The sequence below is a fragment of the Falco biarmicus genome, chromosome 3 (assembly GCF_023638135.1).
Source record: "Falco biarmicus isolate bFalBia1 chromosome 3, bFalBia1.pri, whole genome shotgun sequence".
Lineage (NCBI taxonomy): Eukaryota > Metazoa > Chordata > Aves > Falconiformes > Falconidae > Falco > Falco biarmicus.
In genome coordinates, this window is record NC_079290.1 from 75,967,333 (window position 1) to 75,989,648 (window position 22,316).

Consider the following 22,316-nt stretch of genomic DNA (forward strand, 5'->3'; position numbering starts at 1 on the left):
TAAGAGAGTGGAGAAACTGATATGAAGCATATTTTATAACTATTTAAAGCCCAGAAGCATGGAAGAAAAGGCATGTAAATCAACTGAATTTTGGGAGTCTGTAATGGAAATAAATAGTATGGGCATCTGTACCTTTGTGGGAGCACTGCTATTGATCTGCTGCTGAAAGCCACAAACAAATTGCTGGTGGCAAGGAGGAACATGGGGTTTTTTGCATGAGGTAACAGCAGCCAGGCAACAGCTTTGGGGAGCATCCTTTTCGTCTAACTTTCAGTGACATTGTGTACTTAAGGTAGCTGAACAGATCAGTAGCCTTTACCTTCCACAGAGCTGCCAGTGGCAATGTGGAGTGTCTAGTTCTAATTAAACTATTAATTGAGGCTGTTGGATTAGATAAGTTAGATAATATGACTACTCCCTCAAAATTTATGACTTGATGACAGATATCTTTAAATGTAAGTCCATTATTAATTATGTGTGTATTAAAGGTATAAAGTAAGACTGCAAGCTTAGTTGAAAATGTGTTGTCTTTCCTTACTAGTGGTTTGGAGTGGTAAGGCATTTTGGCTCAACTGCAGTCATGAAGATACAGAACTCTCATGGCAACTTTTTAAAAGCTTTAAACACCAGTTAACAGAGAGATCTCAGAATACGTGTACACAGGGAAGTGTGGTCAAGTGAGGGCATTTTCAGTGGCTACTCCCTGGACAGGCTTCTTGGCCATGCATTATTGACCTCCTTGTGTTGTGATCTGTGTGCTCTTGTTGGAGAGGTGAGAGGAGGGGGGGAAGGGGTAGCCAGTCATGATGGGTCTTCAATGTGCTGCAAAGATGGAGTGTGCAGCTTCCTCCCCCACCCTGACAGCCTGAAAGCAAGGTACTGGGCCAAGTTTCTCAGCCTTTCTGCTATCTTCCTGGTGATGGCACAGCTGTACCAGTATGTTTAATGAAATAATTATCCTCTTAGTTGTTTCTTCCAAAGAGTCCTTTGAAAAGTAGAAATTTGTAATACTATAAAATACCACTGCTGTTTGCAGCTGTGATCTATAGTAGATAAAGCTATCAGTTTTAAACTGCAAGTCTTCAGTCCTGCTGCCAACAATGACCTTATATATGGCTATAAATCTTCCAGGAGTGTAATAAAGGGGACCTGCATTTCACTGTAATTGGTATGTCTTACATGCAGGCAGAGAACATTAGGAATTCTGTGTGTAATAGCCAGTGCTTCCCAATATTCATGTCAAAACAGAGGATGTAGTACTGTGAGCTGCAGGAGTCATTCAGACACATTGCAGTTTTCTATCCCTAAGTACTCTGATTTTATCATAGCAGTGCTGCCCTAGTTCAGGAGTTTGTGGCATTCATTTTATAAACTTTATTCTGAGGTACTCACAGCTCTTCTGCTCTGTGCATCAGAAGTCATTCTGGAAAAGGAAATTCCCTTAACTCATTGCTATGGCTTTATTTATATATTTTCCTATTTTAATGTTTGAAATACTTCAGTCAAAATGTAAGTCTGACTTTGAAAATGCTAGCTCTTTTTCAAGCACTGCGGTCAGAGCAATTTTATGAGGAATTCAGAGACCCAAAATGCAGATAGGTACCCAATGAGATTCACAAAATAACGTATTTCCCATTGAAGTCAATTAGAAATGTAACTTGGTTGTTTCTTAAGCTTTAGGAACTTAAATGCCTTTAAAAAAAATAGCTGTAATTCATTTGGGCACTTTTGAAAATTTTATGCTAAAGCTTGTTTTTTTTCATGTGAAAGTCAGTTTCTGGTACTGAACTAAATAGATTAATGTCTCAGTGTTACCGCTTGAATTTTATTTAGAACTGTTCAGCTGTTCTTGAATTTGAATGATTTAAAACTAAATATCGTTAAAATACTACTGATGTGCATGAGATTTAAAATAAAATAAGAAAGTACTCACTGGCTCTGATACTCATGGTTGAGCAACAGCATCCCATTATTAAATCCTGATCCACCATTCCTGCATCCCAGCTATTGTCATTCTACAGTGTCTTTTGGTAAAATTAAGTGCTGCAGTAAGCAAGTCCAGTTCCTATGGAGAACTGCAGGTTGTTATTTCTGAGAAAAATCTGTCATTTTGCCTAGCTGTGTCTGACCTCCCACTCAGCCTGTGTGGCACAAAGAGGCTGACTGGGGAGGAGAGCAGGAGAAGCATAGCGACTAGAAGAGAAGCAGGCTTGATAAGGCTTCAGCATGCTTTGTGTTGCTGCTCTCGTCAGCTTGCTCCTGCGAAAAGATGTTAGGCATTAAGAATTTGCTCCTGTCACCTAGCTTTTTAACTCGAAAGGTATTCTTTTTGTGCACATACATGTGGATACATAACTTGGCCTAGTGCTTACAGAGGTAACAACGCAAAATATTGGATACTTAACTGTTGTTGATTTTTCTTGGAATTGGACAACCTTTTTGTGATTTGTGTTTATGTCAGTGTAATGATTCCAAGACCTATCCAATGTGACTGCAGTGCATGCAAAAATAACCCACATCAGATAATACAGACAAAATTATGTCCATAACCACAAAGGCCCAGACTCCTTACTAAAGCATTTTCTACAATTCTCTTTCCCTAGAAACAAGAGTCTAATGCTCTCCTGCTCTCTCCCTGAAGAAGTTAGGACTCTTCTTGTTCTGCTTTCCACATTTTCTCTATCTAGGTGAATGCAGGGAAAGGAAAATAAAGGCAGAATGATACCAAGACTGAAACTGAGGACATGGCTCTGTGTCGTAGCCCTTACAGCTAGCTCAGCTTCAACAGAGGCTGCTGTCTGGGTTGAGAGGGTTTCAGATTCCTTCAGCCAGGTGTCCTGTGTGACACACACGTGCTTCAAGCTGTAGTGCAGGTGGTGGTGGCAAAGGCTGTACAGCTCACTCCAGGGGAAGGGGGCCGGTGGGTGAGTCAGTGACCAGAGAGAGCATGTCACAGTGATGAATCAGGCAGGCTGTTGAATTCAATACCCAATACAAAAACTTCTGTGATTGTCCCTATCTTCATCCCTACATGGCTTCTAAAGTCTAATGGAGAAGTTTGGTTTCTCTGAACATGGTCTTTAGAAACTATGTCCCAAGCTGTGAATACTTGCAGCAGCTATCCCCTGGAAGATCTATTTCAGAAACATCCTTATGAATTCTTTCAAATGGTTTCTCAGAATGTTTAAAGCTTAAATCCATGACCTGCTGGTGTCCTTCGTAAAAGCTGAAATTCTTTCTTCATTTCCAGAAAACATACCTACCAATTGCATCAGGTTTCAAAAATTTGTTCTGAAGAAACTCAAGTCTTATTTGGGCCTCTGAATCCAACTGTTGCATCCTGTACTTCCCAGCACAGTAAGACTTCCCTTCAACTGAGAAAAATATTAATAGTATCATTTTGGTGGGCCTTTGCAGGGTATTTTTTAGTCCTAATCACCAGTCACTGCAATTGTTTCTCTTCCAGCGTTTAACCTTTTGACTGCTGCATGCCACACCGCCAGCTATACCACCCTTTGACTGTAGTATTTGTGTTTCAGACTGGACACATAAAACTTTAGGGCATTTCTCTCTGCTGGCCTATGGTTCAGGAATTTTTAGCTTGAATGTGTCACGTAATCTTTTGCACAACTTACATTTAGATGAAACTGTGTCTTCAGTTTCTGCCTGTTCTGGTAAGGGAATTTTCTGTCATATAAAACATGCAAACTTTTAGCGATACACATTGGGAACCAGAGTTCATAGACTCTCCAAGTGCTGGTCTGTACCTTGAAATTACACAGATCAGAGTGCCAGCTGCTTGGAGAGCACTGATACATTATGTTGTTCACAGAAATGCTCTGCAGCAGAAGAGATGCACTGAGAAACCCTGTTAATCTTACCTTCCTTGAAAACCAGACAGCATTGCTAAGCAGCAATATTTATGCTTTGGTTCAATTTTGTTTGCTATGCTCCGTGCACTGAAGCTGATATCTCTCAGACGGTTGTTACGTTTCTTGTTAATATTAGTAGGAGTTTTATAAAAGTTAATTCAAAGAAAGTTCATCAGGTGATAAAGGTAAGAAAGGTGACTGAATTGAAGCTGTTCCTCAGCCTCTGAAAAGACCCATCTTGCACACTGCAAAACTATGAGACACACAAGCTAGCATGGGGGCCAAAAAGTGCATTAGATGGTGTTAACAAAAACGTAGTTTAGAGCCAGCAAGGTGCTTGCTGTCCAGGCATCAACGAGTGTGTAGCGGCATAGATCTATCTCAAGAGATTGGCTTGCTTAAATTTTCATAGTCTGGCTCATTGCAAGTCATAAATTGCTTTTGGTTTAGATTTTCTTTGTGGACTACAGAGATTACTGCCTTATGTGCCTAAGGAAACATAGTTTGTTTTTTGCAGTCTTCTGTTTCTATTGTTGATAATATAAGCAAGGAGCAGAGCTGTGAGCTAAGGTTTCACTGCTGAATCCTGTGACGCTTAACTAGGATGCCCAGTATGTAAACAGATTATTTTATTTTAACGGAAAGATATTCTGGCTTCTCCAAATACTTTGTCAACTAAAAACCCTAATAGCTTTCAAATAAAACTGGACTCTCTCAAGGACAGTGTAATTTTAATCATATGCAGGCTTGATTCTGATCCCAGTGAGGGGCCAGACTGGCCACTCTATTCAGAGCCAAGCAGAATTGGCTTCTATCCTTAAAACCACAGCCATGTTCACTGCCACATTGGAAGGGATCTCTTATGGGCAAAATTATTTGGGTTACACTTCTTGAAGTTTATTGTGCTACTTGGCAAAACCTTACCACTTCTATTCATATCAGGTGTCAGAGCAGAAGAATTTATGCTGAGGAAAACCAACATATATCACACAGCAATAAAATAAAAAAATCAGAAAATAACTGGATCTTTCCCCCCCTTTTTTCAGAATATTGCAACACTTTCACACTACTGCTGAAGATTACACCATCATTTTCACATCTGGATGCACAGCTGCACTTAAACTGGTAGCAGAAGCATTTCCTTGGATACCTGAAGGCACAAAGCAACCCAGCAGTCGATTTTGTTACCTAACTGACAGCCACACATCTGTGGTGGGTATGAGGGGGATAACTGCCTCAATGAATGTCTTGTCTGTTCCAGTAAAACCAAAGGAAATCTTAACAGAAGAAAGCAGGTTACTGGCTGAAGAACAAAACTGTACGACACCTCATCTTTTCTGTTATCCAGCTCAGAGCAATTTTTCTGGTACCAAATATCCCCTTTCATGGATACAGGATATCAAGTCTAGAAAACTGTACCCCATCAAAGTACCAGGGAAGTGGTTTGTTCTACTGGATGCAGCTTCATATGTGAGCAGTTCTCCATTAGACTTGGGAGCGCACCAAGCTGACTTTATCCCTATCTCATTCTATAAAATCTTTGGATTCCCGACTGGTTTAGGAGCATTATTGGTAAACAACCGGATTGCCCCCCTCTTAAGGAAAACCTATTTTGGAGGTGGAACTGCAGCTGCCTACCTCGCAGGAGAGGATTTTTATTTCCCAAGGAAATCTATAGCAGAAAGGTAAGGTTTTGTTTAACAAAACAGGGGGTTTGCTGATACGCAGGTGTCTTAGTGCCTGCACTGGGCTGTGACACCTGTGCTTTTTTATGCAGTTTGATAGTTATTTCATATCTAACTCTTTTCTTAGTATTCTTTTTTGTATCTGAAGAACATAATCTGAAATACCTACCTTCCTTCTCTGATCTAGTTTGTCACAACTGATAAAAATATAAGGCTTGATTCAGTAATATAAAGGTCAGTCCACGCATTTTTAAAATTTATATTTAAGGTACCTCAGTGGTACCCTGGTTTGTTCTTGAAGCTATGCATCTGGAGCAGTTAGGCCAAGGTTGATCACATGGTGTAATGACCCTCGGTGAAACTGGAAAGTAAAGTCCATGTATTTCACTGGAAAGGTGGCATGCTTTACTCTCAAGAGAAGATTTATCAGAATAACATGTGCAGTAAGATAAATTACCTAGGACAAATATTTGTAACACTCTTATTCCCTGACTGAGGTTCTAGAGAAACTGTGAAGCTCTCCTGCAGAAAATAAAGGACACCTGAAGGAGGTCAAACATATACACATAAGGAAATGCAGGGCAACAAGTAAGCTTCCCCGGTTCTTCAACACCTTGAAACACCACTCTTAGTGATGCGTGGTCTTTCTGCCTCTCTCCCTCATGCCAGCAACAGCTTACATAAATGCAGTAAAGGGTCTTCTTTCGTGTCTCACATCCAGTAGATCTGCACAAAGGAAATGCTTGAGATCAGCATTTAATATTAAATTACCATCCTTGGAGAGGATAGAAGTGAAAAGAGGAAGTGGTTAAAAAAGCCATTCATGCCTTGCATCTGTTCATGGATGTGTATTTAGCAGCACAATGTCCTGCATCTCCCATGATGTAAATGTCTGACCTTTCACTGTACATGTAGTAGTGCATAATGATGCTTCATGTGTGTGCCTCTCTTCTAGGTGTGTGCTCCGAGTGCTGCTGTGGGGTTTTGGTTCTGGTCTGGTAGATGCAGAGGCCAGCTGCATTAGCCTTTCTGTCTTGCCGTATGAGGTTATGCATTATTTCTGAAATAGAAATTGGTATGCTACATGTCCAGTTAATCCTTTAATTTAGAAATAAAAACAACAAGGAAACATTGGCATTCCTGCCTCTGTTTCTGGATTTTCAAACCAAAGAAGGCTTTGAAGTGCAGCACTCACTGAAAGTCAGGATGAAAGGGCATAAGAATCATAGGATCCTAGGATGCTCGTACGTCACCTGCAAGCCAAAGAGAAAACCTGCTTTAATTTGACCTAGGCAGGCTCTAATTTCTGATTGGCTTTTCTAGAGGTAATTGACACACAACTCCTGGGATTGCATAGTGGATAAATGTATCTGAAATACATTTTATATTTCAATTCTACTTTCATATGTTTTTTTTTAATTAAGAGGGGAAAGGTATGAGGGAACCTAGTATCTGGTATCTTTTTCAGCACTTTTCAGAGGTTGCCTTAACTATAAGCCTTTCATGTATCTGAGGCTGCCACTGCTTTCAAGGGGTTTTTTACTAGATCAGAAAAAGGGGCTACTTCAACCTTTTTCTACTACAGAGTTATAAACAAAGGAATTTGTCCAGTTTGATTCCTCAGTCAGGCTGGGTACAGTGTCTAATTGTGGTATGAGGAAACCTAACTAAAATAATCAAATCTGATAGCTGAATACCCAGGCATGTGATGCTAGTTCCTGTTAGACACCAAAGTGTCATACAGACAGTCTGAGTCATTGTACATAGGTAAATATTTACATTTGTCCTCATTTCATTTTTTAGTTATTATTTGAAAAACTAATATTTAAAAGTTCATGTTTAGAGCATCGTTGATGCTGCCTGTAATCCCTAGTGAACTGTGGAGACTTAAAGTCCTACCTGGAGAGGCCTGAAGTCTTCAAAGACAGGTCAGGAATGAGGATAACCACTTTCTTGAAAAAATAAAAACAGTATTGAAATTCTCAATTAGTTTCCTCCAAGCTGTATCATCCAAATGTGGTTGATTTTTTTTTTCTTTCAGATGTTATGGGGTTTTGTTTTCTTATGTTATTAAAGTGTTTTCCTGATAATAAAATGCAGAGTTAAAGCAGTTAGGAACAGAACTACTAGGCTTCAATTGAAATGCCAGGCCACTATGGCCAAAGCTAATATGATTACCTTATCTGCGGCCCATGTTTCCATTTCTTTGCTAGTGACTGAAACACCTGGGTAGTTATTTCTCATACACACAGCAACTGTAGCCAGGTTTCATCCCTGCCAAATTGCAGTTAAGAGCCTCCATCCTTGGAGGTATCCAAACCCAACTGGATAAGGCCTTGAGCAACCTGCTCCAGCTGGGTATAGTTTGGGCAGGAGATTGGACTTGAGATCCTCGGGGGTCCTTTCCAGCCTGTGTGTTTCTTTGATTGATTGTGCATACCTCTGCCAAGCCTCATCTGCATTCTGTCTTTAGGCATGTCTTTGTGATTTCAAAAGGTTGGTTTCTTAAAACATCTTTTTTTAAAAAAAAAATCTTATTTACAGTGCTGAGTTAACAATGGGATTGAATACACTGAAACATGTCATTTCATGTGATAATTTATAAGGAAACTTAACTCTAGCAAATACCACTGGAAAAGTGGATTAGAAATGTGTAACTGAATACTGTTAGCAGAAGGTATTCCCTGTCCATGCATAATCAAAGTGCAGTGTACTACGGAAATAGTTTTTTCTAAGTCAAGGTGAAACTTGAGTGGAGATGTGTAATGAGAGGGTGTTTATTCATCTATCCTTCCCAGGACTGTCGAAGTGGTTGTTCTTTTGTCTTAATGGATACTGTTTTTGCTGCTGTTTCTTGTACTTTATTTTGTTGTTCTTGCTATATAAATTATTGTATCACAGTCTCTCTTGCATTCCTTTAATACCCTTAAATCACTTCCACATTTTCCCATTTCATGGCAGTAGCCAGTCTTCCTATCTCAACTTTTAAAATCATGTTTATTGTATTTTCATCCTTATATCAAACAGCTTGACAAATTATTATTATAATTCAAAAATCTAGCCTCATTTCCCATGTTTTTTTCTGCACAGCATGAGATAATAAAATAATATGATTATGTATAGCAAGAAGTCAGCGATAAAATATTCATCATCTGCCCTATTTTTCTTTTGTGTCTGGGACTGCTATTCAGAATCTGATCATCCTGGAATTTATGACTAAGGGAAAAGAAGCTGTTGTGTTATCTGTAAATTGGATATCTGTATCTTAGTCTACCAGTGTGAAATATCTAGTGCATTAGCTGTTGTGTGTTTTTCGTTTCCAAATGCATTTTCAAAAGCTTTGTAATCCAGATGGCATGACTTTGTCCCTGACGAGTTTTAGTGGCTCTTGCCTCTGCTGCTTGAACGATTTGACAGCCCCAAAGTGGCACCCACACTTTTGTTGTCTGTGATGCATTGTACTTAACCAAAGCAGATTTCTTTATTCTTGATGCTGTAGACTTTTTGAGGTGATTCAGTGGTTGATATATATGACCTACAGATAAAAGGTTAGATCCCTTAAGTTCTGCAGGAAATGCCCTTAGGGAGGGCCCACCTGTATTTGCTGAACATAATTTACCACTTTGGTGAATTATACTAGAGATAACCTGGACAACTCTTGCACGTGCCTATGCAGGTGTGCATATGATGACAGGGTTTGGATTCTCACTTGCGTGCTCAGTTTGTACAGGCTGAGGGGAAGAAAAGGAAGGAGTGGGAAATGGAGGCAGAAAGGCAGGGATGGGAGCTATCACCAGGACCCAAGAGCTGGAGCTAGAGACAAAAACCTGAGGTTGGGTGGTGGATATGGAGCAGCTAGAGAATCCCTTGGCAAAACACTGGTCTTCTGCTTGAAGTCATGTCTTTAACATTATTGCATGTTTCTGTCAGCACAGGAAGAAGGAATATAGTGATAGGTGCCGATTTATTCCATAGAAATACATGGAATAAATTTTCATATTTATATAGTGCTCTATAGCACTCTTCATAGTGCTGAGAAATCACCTAAGGACTGGGTCGTGTTTGGAAGAGCACGATACTTAGGCACATGTTCACCTTGTAGTCTGGCGTATGCCCACTGACTTCATGCTCAAGGGCTCTGTCCATGGGCCCATGATTACTTTTGTGTGGTAAGTGGGCTTAAATATCACCCTGTTAACTATTACATTTTTTTCAAGTATTTTGTTATGCTGCTTCCACATTTTTGTGACGTTTAGATATCTCCAAACAGAACCACTTATGGGGGAATTTCCAAGTCCATAAAATTCCTGAACAAACATCCTTTCAAACAGCAGTGATGACTTTCAGATGAGCTACTTGGGAGATGGCGGGGTCTTCATCTAATTTCTGATGTGTGCGCACCATGAGGCTGCCTTCTGCACGGGACAGACCTATTGCAGCCACTGAACAGGCAACAAGGCGGTGAGCAAACCTCTTCCTTCCCCTCATCCCAGTGCAACTCCGTCCTACAGAGATGAGAGGCCAGAGGCCACTGAGCAGAACTCTGTAGGGCACTCACACAGCTGTTCTCCCTGCCTGAAAAGTAGACAAAGTCCTTTCATTTAGCTGATAGAACTTAATTCTGACAACTTTTACGTCTGTTTTTCAAAACAGCTGTGTAAAAATAAAAGTTCCTTTCTGAGTAACTAAAAGAAAGTTCAATTAACCTGTTACTCTTCCTTCTCTGCAGAAGTGTTAAATATCTGCTGGAAAGCTTCAGGCAGTTTGTCTTGTTACCTTTCAGGACATCCAAGGCGTCCACTGACGTTTGCTGTGTTTTTCTGCCAGCCATCACTGCAGCCAGCCAGCTTCTTCAGTATTTGATGCAAAGGAAAATTTTGCTTAATTCTTTTTCTAGCTCCCACCATTAAGGATGCATTTGAATGTCGCTTTGCACTCTAATCCTCCAGGTGATATTTTTTTTCCAATAGTGAAGTTGTTTCATTGCCTGAAAACTCAGCAAAATCAGAATAAACTGGAAGTTGTAGATCAGTGAGCCAAATGGAATCCTGTGGGGATCACTTTTGATTTTGATTCAGCATGGGATTCACCTTAAATTGCTGAATCTGGGATAAAATGAAAGCAGTGCCTCTGATAAATACTTGTAGAGTGCAACCAAACACTTACAACGTATTTGTGAACTTGGATTAGTGCGCAGTCCCCCAAAAAGAAGCAACAATGCAGATAAAACGTTGTGGAGGCAACACATCTGGCAGTGATGGCTTGCTTCAGTCAGTCAGCCCCACCCTTGATCATTTGTACAACTCTGAGATGTCTTGTCTTATATTCACAACCTCTTGCCTTGAAAACCCCTATTAGTTTTGAAGACAGCCTTTATTCTTGAACTTTTGTTTGAGCAGCTGGTGTTCCTTTTTAGCTACACAGCTGGAGAAGATTGGTGGTTAGGATATTCCAGGTTATACAAAACCCTAGTTCAGTGTTTCCAGCCAAGGTTCAGGCAGATACCTCCCAGTATACAAAGCCAGCTCTAACTACCAGGCTCTTCCAGCAGAGATTTGGGGTAAAAAAAGAATCACCTTCCTTTCTACTCCTGAAATGCCTGCTCCCATGTTTTACAGAGTCCAGAGCCACAGAAGGTGCTCTTCTGAGTAAGCTCTTCACAGAGTCCCAGAGATAAATACGATTTTAGTTGTGTTTTCGTCCTCAGGGTTTCCTATTGCACAATTGGGAAATCCCCATCTGAAGTGGGTCACATTTAGGGCTTAGAACTATAAATGCAAGGAATGAGCAAAAAAGATAGGCATCATGTTGGTTATTGTCTAAATATTTGGGTCTATTACAGCATGCAGTTACAGTATACAGATTCCCAAAGTACTTTTAATCAAACCAGTTCAGGTCCTCAAAGCAATGTAGCCACCATGTCATAGACAGCCATGCCAGGTAATTTACATTGCCTTGGAGGAAGATCCTACATTTCGGCACACTGGAGTGTCTTTTGCTGGGGGAGGTGTTTTTTTTAAGAAGGGGAGGTGGAGGATCTTGCTTGCTTTTCAGCAATGTTCAGCGAAATGAAATTAATAAAAAACAGAAATGCCAAGAATTTTGAACTGTTGTGGATTCTCTGTACTTGGAAGTAGGCTGAACTTAAACTAAGCATGTTTCTTCTCTCATTGCCAAAGCCCCATTGAAAGCCAGTAGCAATCATGCACCTAATGTAGTCACATGCCTAGTGCACAGAGGCTGATGTAAATCACATCAAGCATCAATCTGTATTCTTAACTACCTCCATCCCAGTATACAACTGGCACCAAATTATTGACTTGAAATAAACCTTATAAATTGCTAGGAAGCTACAATGCATGCATTTTTAAATAAGAGAGATTTGGAGCTCACTATAAAATGCATTTTTCTTAAAATATGAAGTGTTTTGAGTGATAGAAAAAAGGAATTCTGTTACATACCAGGACTTGCTTTTGCCTTTGATCAAATACAGGAAAAATTCTGCCTGAACCAGGATGTATCTTTGTAGTCATTGTGGCTAGCAAGTTGTCATGACATAGTTTTACCCTAGGGAGTTCTTATACTCAAATTTAGAAACAAACCTTGTCCCTGAGTCTTCTTCAAAAGGCTTTGTGAATTTCTAGCACCAGCTATTGGGATTTCATAGTATTTGTTTTCTGATGATAAATTTATTGTACACTTTTTGTTGTGCTTTGTAGATTTTACATTTGTAACTGATTAACTTGTTTGATATATGAGGAAAAACAATGGTAGCTTGTTTGGCATCAACATTACTTTTTTTTTTTTCTCTTCACCATTTGTATGGTGTACTTAGAATATCTTGATATTAGCATGTAAAAGGGGTGAGACTGGCTTTTTGACCCAGACAGTATTTACAACATACAAGTCCTGTTCAGATAATGTTAAGGGATTGATTTACTTCAAAGTGCAGGAATTAAAGCTTTTGCTCTCTCTTTTTACCTCAGGCAGTTCTTAGGAACAGGACTTGCTATAAATACTCCATGGTATAGTATATAATTAGTATAATGCTCTTCGTTTGACTGCTGAAGTCAGAGACAAAAGTGTGAGCTCAGGCAGACATACGGAAGAGCTGTAACTAGTATCAGGGGGTCAATTTAGATATTTAACATTATTTTAACCTAGTTTTTATGTGCTACAAATCCTCCGGCATGTGTGCGTGTGTGTTTTAAATACTTCCACAGTGATGCTGAAATTTTTCTGAGCTGGCTACTGAAACTTTATTGTCTCCTTTGGACTGAGTTTAATCCTTGTTTACAGAGTGTAGCCTGAGATGTGCAGAGAGCACAGAGTCCAGGCAGTAGCACGTGCTGCCCGTGGGCTTGGCCCTGCATGGGGCACATCCCTACACCTCTCCAGAACCACCCAAGAAGGGATGAATCCTTCTCACATCTTCCCTCCTTCCTCAGGAAAGCAATTGCTGCTTTTTTCTAACCTTCAGTGGGGGACTTCCCTGCTCCTTCCTTGTACTATAGTACCTCTGCTGCCCAAGCAGGGGAAGGGTGGTAAGGACATCATCAGGGCAGGCAGTGACCATGACAAGGGGTTTATTTTTTGCGTTTTGAAATTTTTTTAAAGCATGAGTTTATGTGAGCGGGAGAAAAGCATGAGCTAATAGAAATGAGGAAAAAGTAGAATGGAAGTGACAAAAACAGAGGAAAAGCTGAAACAACATGTCTTTAAGGGTGGCAGCCCCAGATGTGGTGATGCAAGGTTGCTGCTGTGCAGGTGGCAGCTCTGAGCCCCAGATGCGGTGATGTGAGGTTGCTGCTGTGCGGGTGGCAGCTCTGCGTGGGGACAGACGGTTCTGCTCCATGAGGAGGGCTTCTTCAGGTGGGGGTGGGGTGGGGAAGAGGCTGCCTTGGGAAGGGATTTTCTCCATGAACCATTAGCAGCAGGCAAGGAAATTCTAGAAATATGGTTCAACATCTACATCTCTTCACCTCTCTCCGCTCTGCAAATGGGTAGCAATAGCTTGTTGGAAGCCGTCACGAGTTTTGGGTCAGGGCCAATCCCATCAGCATGTACCAAAGCTTCTGGCATGTCTTCTGAATGGATGCTGCTGCAGCAGGCTCCAAAGCAGCTGTAGCATGTCTGTCGTTTCTTCAGGTCTTTCTGTTTTGGGGAGTAAATGAGTCCAAACTGCAGGATACTACAGTGCATGGCTGCTGTACCGCCCAGGCTCTCTGCCAGCTGGATGGACGTCGCATCACAGACTGAGACACTCAAGTCCTCATGTGGAGCTGGGGCTCACTGGTTTGCCTGCTTACAGCTCTGAAGATTAAGTTTAATTTCCCGTGTTCATGAGAGCTGAATCCCTTATGGCCTGCTCTGTTGCCAGGTAGAGCAAAGCAGCTGGGACCATGAAGCCCACGACAGTCCATTTGCTGGGGCTAATGGTGAGCTGCTGCCTTGGCAAGTGCAGCTCCGTGGCAGGCCGTGGGCACCTCTCCAGAGACACGCACCCTGGGAGCAAGGTTGTCTGGTTGCACAAACTCAGCATTTTGAACCATTTTGGTTTCAACAGTTTTGTCATTTTCCCATTGAAACCTGTTGCAGTGTAAAATCCCATTCACCTCTGCTGGGTGGTTCCCTGCCCGGGGCTGATTTTTGCACAGAACTGAGGTAGTTGTGCTGGGTAAATCAAGGACCATTTTGGATGCATAGTGGAGAAGGTGTGGGGGGAGGAGAGCAGGCATCACCCACCCAGGCATCTCTGCAGAAGTGGTGATGGGGAACAACTTTAGACTTAGGAAAGAGTATTGAGTTGGGTTTTAAAAGAGAGTAATGGCAGAGCAATGAAAGCAGTGGGGAGGGGAATACTGGTATCTGTTCTCCAATTCAGAAAAGGACTGAAGCATATGTATTTAAGTCAATCTTTAGCTCAGAAACTTCTCTCAGCATTAATGGAGATTTCAGCTTGTATTTTAAGTAGAATAACTTTATGCTAATTGAATTATTGTATTTCTACGTGGATCTTTTTGGAAGCAAAACTCTCAGGAAATAATTATTTTCTCCCTTTATAGCAGATCCTGTCCCCTTACTACTTGTGTGGGCTTGGGTTATCCTTTTCAGTGGGCATGGTGCAGAGGGAGGCATGGTGGAGTGTGCCTGGCAATTAAAATTACTGGCTGAATGCAATCCACATTTAGTTCTTCTGAAATGGGATGGGGCTAGGTTGTTTCCTTTAATGTTTTGTCCTTGGTGCAAATAGTCATTATACAATGAAAAAGTACACTCCTGTAATAGAAACTGATACTAAGGTTATGTCAGGAAATGCCCGACCACAAATGATAAAGCATCTCCTCTACTATAACATACTAATGCACCATAGTGTCATAAGTTGATGTTACTTTTATTTGCCTTTTTCAGGGAGAACATGGTAAAAATCGATAGGCTTCATTCTGTTGTGCATGGATCCCTTGACATCCATGAACTTACCATAAAAGCTCCACAAAAAGAGAATGAGACACCTTCATATATGACGTGGCAACCATATATGTGATGTTTCGAAAGAGATCTTCACCTTCACTGGATTTTTTCCTAGTCCAGTGACTTCCTTCCACTCAGAATCATGCTTCTAAAATCTTTTTTGAAAGGTATTCTTGATCAGACTTATGCTTATCAGTATCATCAGAGATAAGTCTGGTCATTTAAGAGAAGGATATATTTTTGCAGTCTAAATAAAGTCAGAATACAAGAGGGCAAGATGAAATGCCCATAAAGGTTTGTCTGTTAATAGCAGAAGATTCACAAAACTGTCTTAAATTTAATGACTCAGATTATGTGACTTTTTATGTGATACCCATATTATTTTATACTTTATATATAGATAAGCTACAAAGAACTACTTTCTCAAAAAGTTTAGTGGTCACTGGCTTCCAAGTGGGGCAAAAGAGATACATACAAACAGAGTAGTTTAAATGTTTAGATGATACCGCTCAGCCTACTGTTTGAAGATTACTAGTACAAGCACAGGTTGGGTTTGTTTTTTTTTAATCTTCTTACTAGACAAATATATGCAAGAGTGCATCTGGCAGTTGTGCTCTTGGGAACCCATGAAAGAAACATCTACAGGCTTCTCAAACAGATTTAATTCAGAAGAAAAAGAAAAATATTGATGCTCTTGAGAAAAAAAGGTTTTACAATCTTTCACATATAAGCAATGGTTTCCAGAACAGGAAATACTCAGATATGATTAAACATTTGGCTGTCACATTTCAGTCTGTTCATGTTCAATTAAAAAATTCAGACGGATTCTCTAGCATTATTATAATCTACTTTTTCCATATCTAGGCATTTATATTATCAGATAACATCTGCTATGGCTTAATAACTGTGTCAAATGATTGTAATAGCTTTATTTTCAGTGAATTTTATGATAAAAAGTTTTAGAGTTACAGCAGGGAAATTACTTATTCTAAAAGGATTGCATCTCCTATTTCATACTTTATGGCAGACATTTTGCAGTTATGTTTTTGGGTAGTACTCTGAAGTGGCCCTTTTTTTTGTTTGGTTTTTTTGATTGCTGCTGATGCCAACAGTTTGTAAGTTCTGCTATATAGATTGCATGGATATTCTTCATAACATCCACTGGTAAAAAGTGGTTAGTATGAATCTAACTCTTACCACTCCATTTGGCCTAAATTTGAGGTGGTTTTAGTGGATCTTGTTAGCTACACTAACATATGACCAGTTTAAGTGACAAAAATGTCATGCTGCTTTTATCAGTAACAGATTTAGCATGGTCTGTCCTCTTGGGCAAAACAATAGATTAATGCTAAGTAACAGTAACCTGGTTAACCCTTCCTACAAAAGCAAATTATATTTTTAAAAGAAGTTTTTCTTCTGTCAGTATACAAATGAAGGCAGCTGCTTTGAAGTCCTTATCAGTATTGGACAAGGATGTTGGTCATGTCAGATTATGTTTAGGTCTTTTTTGTGTGCGTATACATTTTTCCTGTATTTTGTCATGAGGGGTTAGTTTAGAAGGACAATATCAATGTAAACAGCCAGAGTCATTGTTAGCCTTAGATTTCCTGACTTTGTCTTGAGAAAGATGAAAGATAAGATAAACCTTGCGTGAGCTTTTATCAAATCAAACAAAGTATATGTATGCATATAAGAAATATAATCTTTCACCGTGGAATATGAATATGTGGACACCAAGGTATCTCTTATAATCTTTTACTGATTTTTTAATTTGTAACATTTTTCTAGTGCCATCTTGACTACTCCGTTGTAGTATCATTCAAATCACATCTCTGTGTGACAGAAATCTTTCAAAATAAGATTTTACACATCAGATGTTTACATATGAGACTGTTCTTTCTTTTTAGAGAAACAGGTTTCATGCTGATTTGACTGCCAGCATAATTTAGAAAGCACCAGTAATGTTGTGAAACATTAGCATTTTGGGTCCAGTGGTCTGAATATTAGAGCTTGGTTTGTTTAAGAAAATAAGGATGCTGTATGTTACTTTGTTGAGTATCATAACCTTAGCTGTAGCTCTGTCTGTTTTAGATATTACACATCTGAGTAGGAAACAGTCCCCTTATATTTAGCCATTCACAAAGAACCACCTTTTTTAGAAGCACAGAAGTGGGCAATTCGACTGTGTGCTAAGTCAAGCAAGTGTGGCAGATGACCAGCTTGGCTGAACAGAGAATTCATGGAGCTCAAGAGGAAAAAGAAATTGTATGATCTCTGGAAGCGAGGTCAGACTTCACAGGAAGATTACAGAGCTCTGGTTGATATCTCCAGGGAGAAGACATAAAAGGCCAAAGCTCAATTACAGTTGAAATTGGCTTGTGTGGTTTCAGATAACAAGAAGGGCTTTCTTGAGTATGTTAATAGCAAGAGGAGGTCTAGAGAAAACAGTGGACTGATATTTGTTGAAGCTGGTCATCTGACTAATAGGGATGAAGAAAATGTGGAGGCATTCAATGCGGTCTTCAGTAATACTGATAGACCTTGGACTGCCCAGTCTCCTGGGTTGGAGGGCTATGAGTTTTGAAACAGTGACTTTCCATTTGTGGACACTGAAATTGTAATGGACCAGCTGTGTCAGCTGAGTGTTTACAAGTCCATGGGGCCTTATGGGGTTCTCCTAGAGTACTGAAGGAGCTAGCAGATGTTATGGCAGGACCCCTCTTGATCATCTACAAAAGGTCTTGGGAGTCTCAGGGGGTCCCTGCTCACTGGAATCTAGCCAGTGTTACTCCAGTTTACAAGAAGGGCATGAGGGAAGGCTCAGGAAACCACAGACCTGTTAGTCTAACCTCAGTTTCTGGGAAAAATTATGGAGAAGTTCATACTGGGCACTATGGAAAGGTATTTAAATAATAATGCAGTCATCAGGCACAGTCAACATGGGTTCATAAAAGGAAAGTCCTGTTTAACTAATTTGATATCCTTCCATGATAGGGTGACCCACCTAGTGGATGAAGGGAAGGCGGTGGATGTAGTTTTTCTGGGGTTTAATAAGGCTTTTGATACTGTCCCTTCACAGCATCCTTCTGGACAACTGTGGGATGAGCAAGTTCACAATGTGCTGGGTGAAGAACTGGCTGAAGGGCAGGGCTCAAAGGGTAGTAGTGAACGGGCTGGTGACCAGTCACCAGTGCTGTTCCTCAGGGTTCAACTCTAGGGCCAGTTCTGTTCAATACTTATCAATGATCTGGATGCAGGAGTTGAATGCACCATTAGCAAGTTTGCTCATTATACCAGACTGAGAGGTGCTGTTGACTCTCTTGAGGGACAAGGTGCCTCACAGAGGGATCTAGATGAATTGGAGCATTAGGCAGTGATTAATGGGATGAAATTTAACAGCTCAAAATGCTGGACTGCACCTATGATGGAGTAATGCTGGGCAGCAGTATAAACTTAGGGAGGAGTGGCTGGAAAGCAACCCTGTAGAAAGGGATCTGGGGGTGCTGTTTGACAGTAGGAGTCAGCAGTGTGCCCTGGAAGCCAAGAGGGTGAACCACATCCTGGGGTGCATCAAACACAGTATAACCAGCTGGGCAAAAGAGGTCATTGTCCCACTATATTCAACCTTGGTGCAGGTGAGGACCTTGAGCACTGGGTGCAGTTCTGAGTCCCACAATTCAAGAAGGATGTGAAGTTCTGTGAAAGCACCCAGAGAAAGGCAACAAAGCTGGTGAAAGGGCTGGAAGGCATGTCCTGTGAGGAATGGTTGAGGACTTTGGGCTTGTCTAGTTTGGAGAAAAAGAGGCTGAAGGGTGACCTCATTGCTCTCTACAGCTCCCTGAGGAGGGGATGGGGAGAGGGAGGTGCTGGTATCTTCTCCCTGGGATCCAATGATAGGACAAGTAGAAATGGTTCAAAGCTGTGCCAGGGAAGGTTTAAACTGGACATTAGGAAGCATTTCTTTACCAAAAGGGTGGTCAAACACTGGAACTGTCAACAATCAGAGATGATTGCTGTAGGTCCCTTCCAACTGAATCAGTCCTGTTCTGTTCTGTTCTGTTCTGTTCCATTCCATTCCGTTCCTTTCTATTCTATGCCATGCTGTGATGGGCCGTGCCATCTCCAGCTTTACATTAATATAGCTGGATCAGGTGGATAGACGAAAAATCACCTTGCTTTCTATGAAGTATAAATGCTCTTCTGAATTACCTGGATGTTTCTGGAAGTTTGTAGATGTCATATACAAAATCTTTCTTTTGGAAATTTGGTTTTTTATACAACATTAGATATTTACTCACAGTTATTTTAGTACAAATTCATCTTAAACCATTCTTCCTATATGGAAAATCTTGTTCTGCAGATTCACATTGAATAATAGTATAGGAATGTTGCTTGACAGAAGTAACTACCCTTAATCTAATTCATTAGGCACCAGATTTTTTGGATGCAGTTGTTAGTTTCTGCATTATACACTGAAAACACATGGACGTCTTTCTCAATGTATTAAATATTCCAGAAATAGAATCATGTTTCACTTCCTTTTTAAAAATTATTTTCTGAAGTTGCCAGAATCTCTAAGTGTGACAACATGCTCTTTCTGAGAAGTATTATTAAAGTCATTTGTTTAAATTTTGACTGCTGTTTATCTGAAATGAAAATATTTCACAGGAAAGCATTACTTCTGGTGACTTCTTTTTGTAAAAGGCAGACAATGTTCAGTCAAAATGGAATATTTGGTGGAAACTTCATAATTCTCCTTTAACTTATGTGTAACTTCTATTTTGCCTAAGTTATAATGTAAGTCATATTTTCATTGTTAACATTAAAAAGTTCAATATTTTCGGATAATTTCATACTGAAGCTGCTGTAGTGTTTGCAAGGTCAAAGTATCTTTTTTATTATTTTTCATTTTCCTGTCACCGTAACTTCCAAGACTGCAAATATATATATTTTCTGCTTATTTTAGTATGACCCTTTGCTAGCACAACACATGTAGCTCTAGAGAGGTTGTACTCTATTATGCTAAAATCCTAGGAAGAATTCACAGGCTTTCAAAAAGGTGATGCAGTAAAGGAGAATAAGCGTAAGCTCTTTGGGAGGAGAGTAATAGAACTGCTGTGTTGTTGGGGTGGGACTGCTGGCCCAATTCATCTCCTGTTGAACTCAACAGGAGACCTTTGATTATGTTCTATATGCCAAATTTAATACCTTTTAGTAATTTAATTACATTTTTTAATACATGAATTTTCATTGATTCTCTATTTAGACATTTCTAGTTGATTTTCCTAGGCAGATTGCTAAAGATTCATGGGTGAGCAAGAAAGCAACCTCTTTTAATTGTTCATAAGAATTACGCTCTTGGCATTTAATGAATGTGCTGATTAAATCAATAAAAAGAAGCAGGACCGTGCACTTTACCTGACATTTTCTAAATAATTTGGGATTTTATATATGTGAATATATATGATCACACATGTAAGCAAGAAACCACAGTTGACTTACTGGTAGACAGGCAGGTATGGAAAAATGCCCCCCCTGCAAAATTTGACTGTGTGTAAGTGTACATTGTAGATATAACAACTTCATGCAGCTGTAACTCTTCTGTTCTCTGTTACCAAGTGTTGGATTTACAAGGCGTCTCGCATATAGAGGTGCAAGGCACAATTTTAAATTTTAGTGAGGACATGCTCACTAATGCCGTAGTGTGACTAACGAGAACTTGATAAAGGACTTGGCATGCAAAATGTTTCAAATAATAGGATATAATGAAGCCAATTTTTTCTTAATAACAAGATTGCATTTCCAAGGTTGAGCACCTTCATAATTTTCTTGTTTGTATTCTTTAAACTGTGTTGCTTATGTAAGTTCACAACAGAGCACAGGTAAACATTATTAATGGAATTGGTGTTAACCTGACCCCAGCCAATAAGACATCTCAGTGTATCAATGTGAATCAAATTGTGCTATGCTTCTCTTGTTAAAAGAGAAGGGTATCCAAAGTTGTTCGTTTGTAGCAGACATCCTAAAAATTTTCTATAAATCCTTCTATTATGGCATAAAGTATATGAAGATTAATGTCCACAGTATGAACATTCCTGTAGTCTTTATTGATATGTAATATGTATAGGAATCTAGATATATTCATTTTGTGTTCCCCAAAAATTTCTCTGATACCTAAATGCTGTTAACAGTGTCATCAAATCCTTAATGTAATAGTATGCATACCTTAGTGGGTGTGCTACCTTTTAAAATCAACTATATGAAATTTTCAGAAATTCTGATTATTTCATGAATCAAACCAACAGTATAACTACAACTGAAGTATAGCAAATATAGGTTTTATTTCAGTTCTCCATCTACAAGAAACTGTGAATTAACACATGCATCTTCCATGATGGGAGTACTAAGTAAATTCCCATTTAATCTCCCTTCCTGTCTGATGAACACAAATGCTTGGCAGTCAGAACTGTGAGTCAAAGATAAAGGAAAAATTCTTATCCTGTCCTGGTTTATTTAAATTATGAGCTAAAGGGAGGAATGTGAATCTTGAACAGATCATTTTGTAGTTAATGAAGCAGTTATAACAGCCAACGAGATCTACCTTCAGCTATGACCGTAGGAATGTTAAAAATTTATATGATCATAAGAATTCTCAGCAGAACATCTTATTTAAGTAAACTTTTCTTATCTCTGCTGCTTTCCCAAGTTAAAGATTAATAATCCATTATTTTAACATTTCTGAAACATTTTTTTTTCCTCAGGTACACAAAGAATTTAACAAAGAAAACCCAACCATCATTAACTATCATGTGGTGTTCACTCACATACTTTTTAATTTATAGTGGCATATTGAAAAGGTGTGAAAATACCTGACAAGTCTGTCAGATTTTCTGTTGTGTGGATGTCCTGAAGAGGGTGGTAGAAGGGTAGTATTTGCTCACTATATGTCCGCAAATTGGCACTATCAACACATTTTCAAGGTGCAAATGACATGTATGAAAAGGAAACCTGTAGACACACAAACAAGGAGAGTATACCACTAGTGAGTTTTTTCATGGAATCACTGACCAAACAATATCTAAGCCATAGGGATGGATGCAGCATATTGCATGGTGGATATTTTTTCCTCCAGCTTAAACTGAGAACTATTTCTTATTCCGAGCCTGCTGGAGATGGAAGCCTGTAGCTAATATCCAGATTAACAGAGGCATGGGACCCCCTGTCTCGTGACAGGTTAATTTTTTGACTCTGCATGGTCCTGTGTGTAAGCCCTGTCTTACATCCTGTG

At 39.7% G+C, this 22,316-nt stretch overlaps 1 protein-coding gene across 1 annotated transcript in view; it reads left to right on the forward strand.

Moving 5' to 3' along the window:
- The window catches only part of MOCOS (molybdenum cofactor sulfurase), a 231,078-nt gene that overhangs the window by 80,096 nt on the left and 128,666 nt on the right, over window positions 1-22,316 (forward strand). Inside the window, exon 4 of the mRNA XM_056332017.1 lies at window positions 4,919-5,557. Coding sequence (XP_056187992.1) covers window positions 4,919-5,557 — 639 coding nt within the window. The remainder of the gene's footprint in view (window positions 1-4,918; window positions 5,558-22,316) is intronic.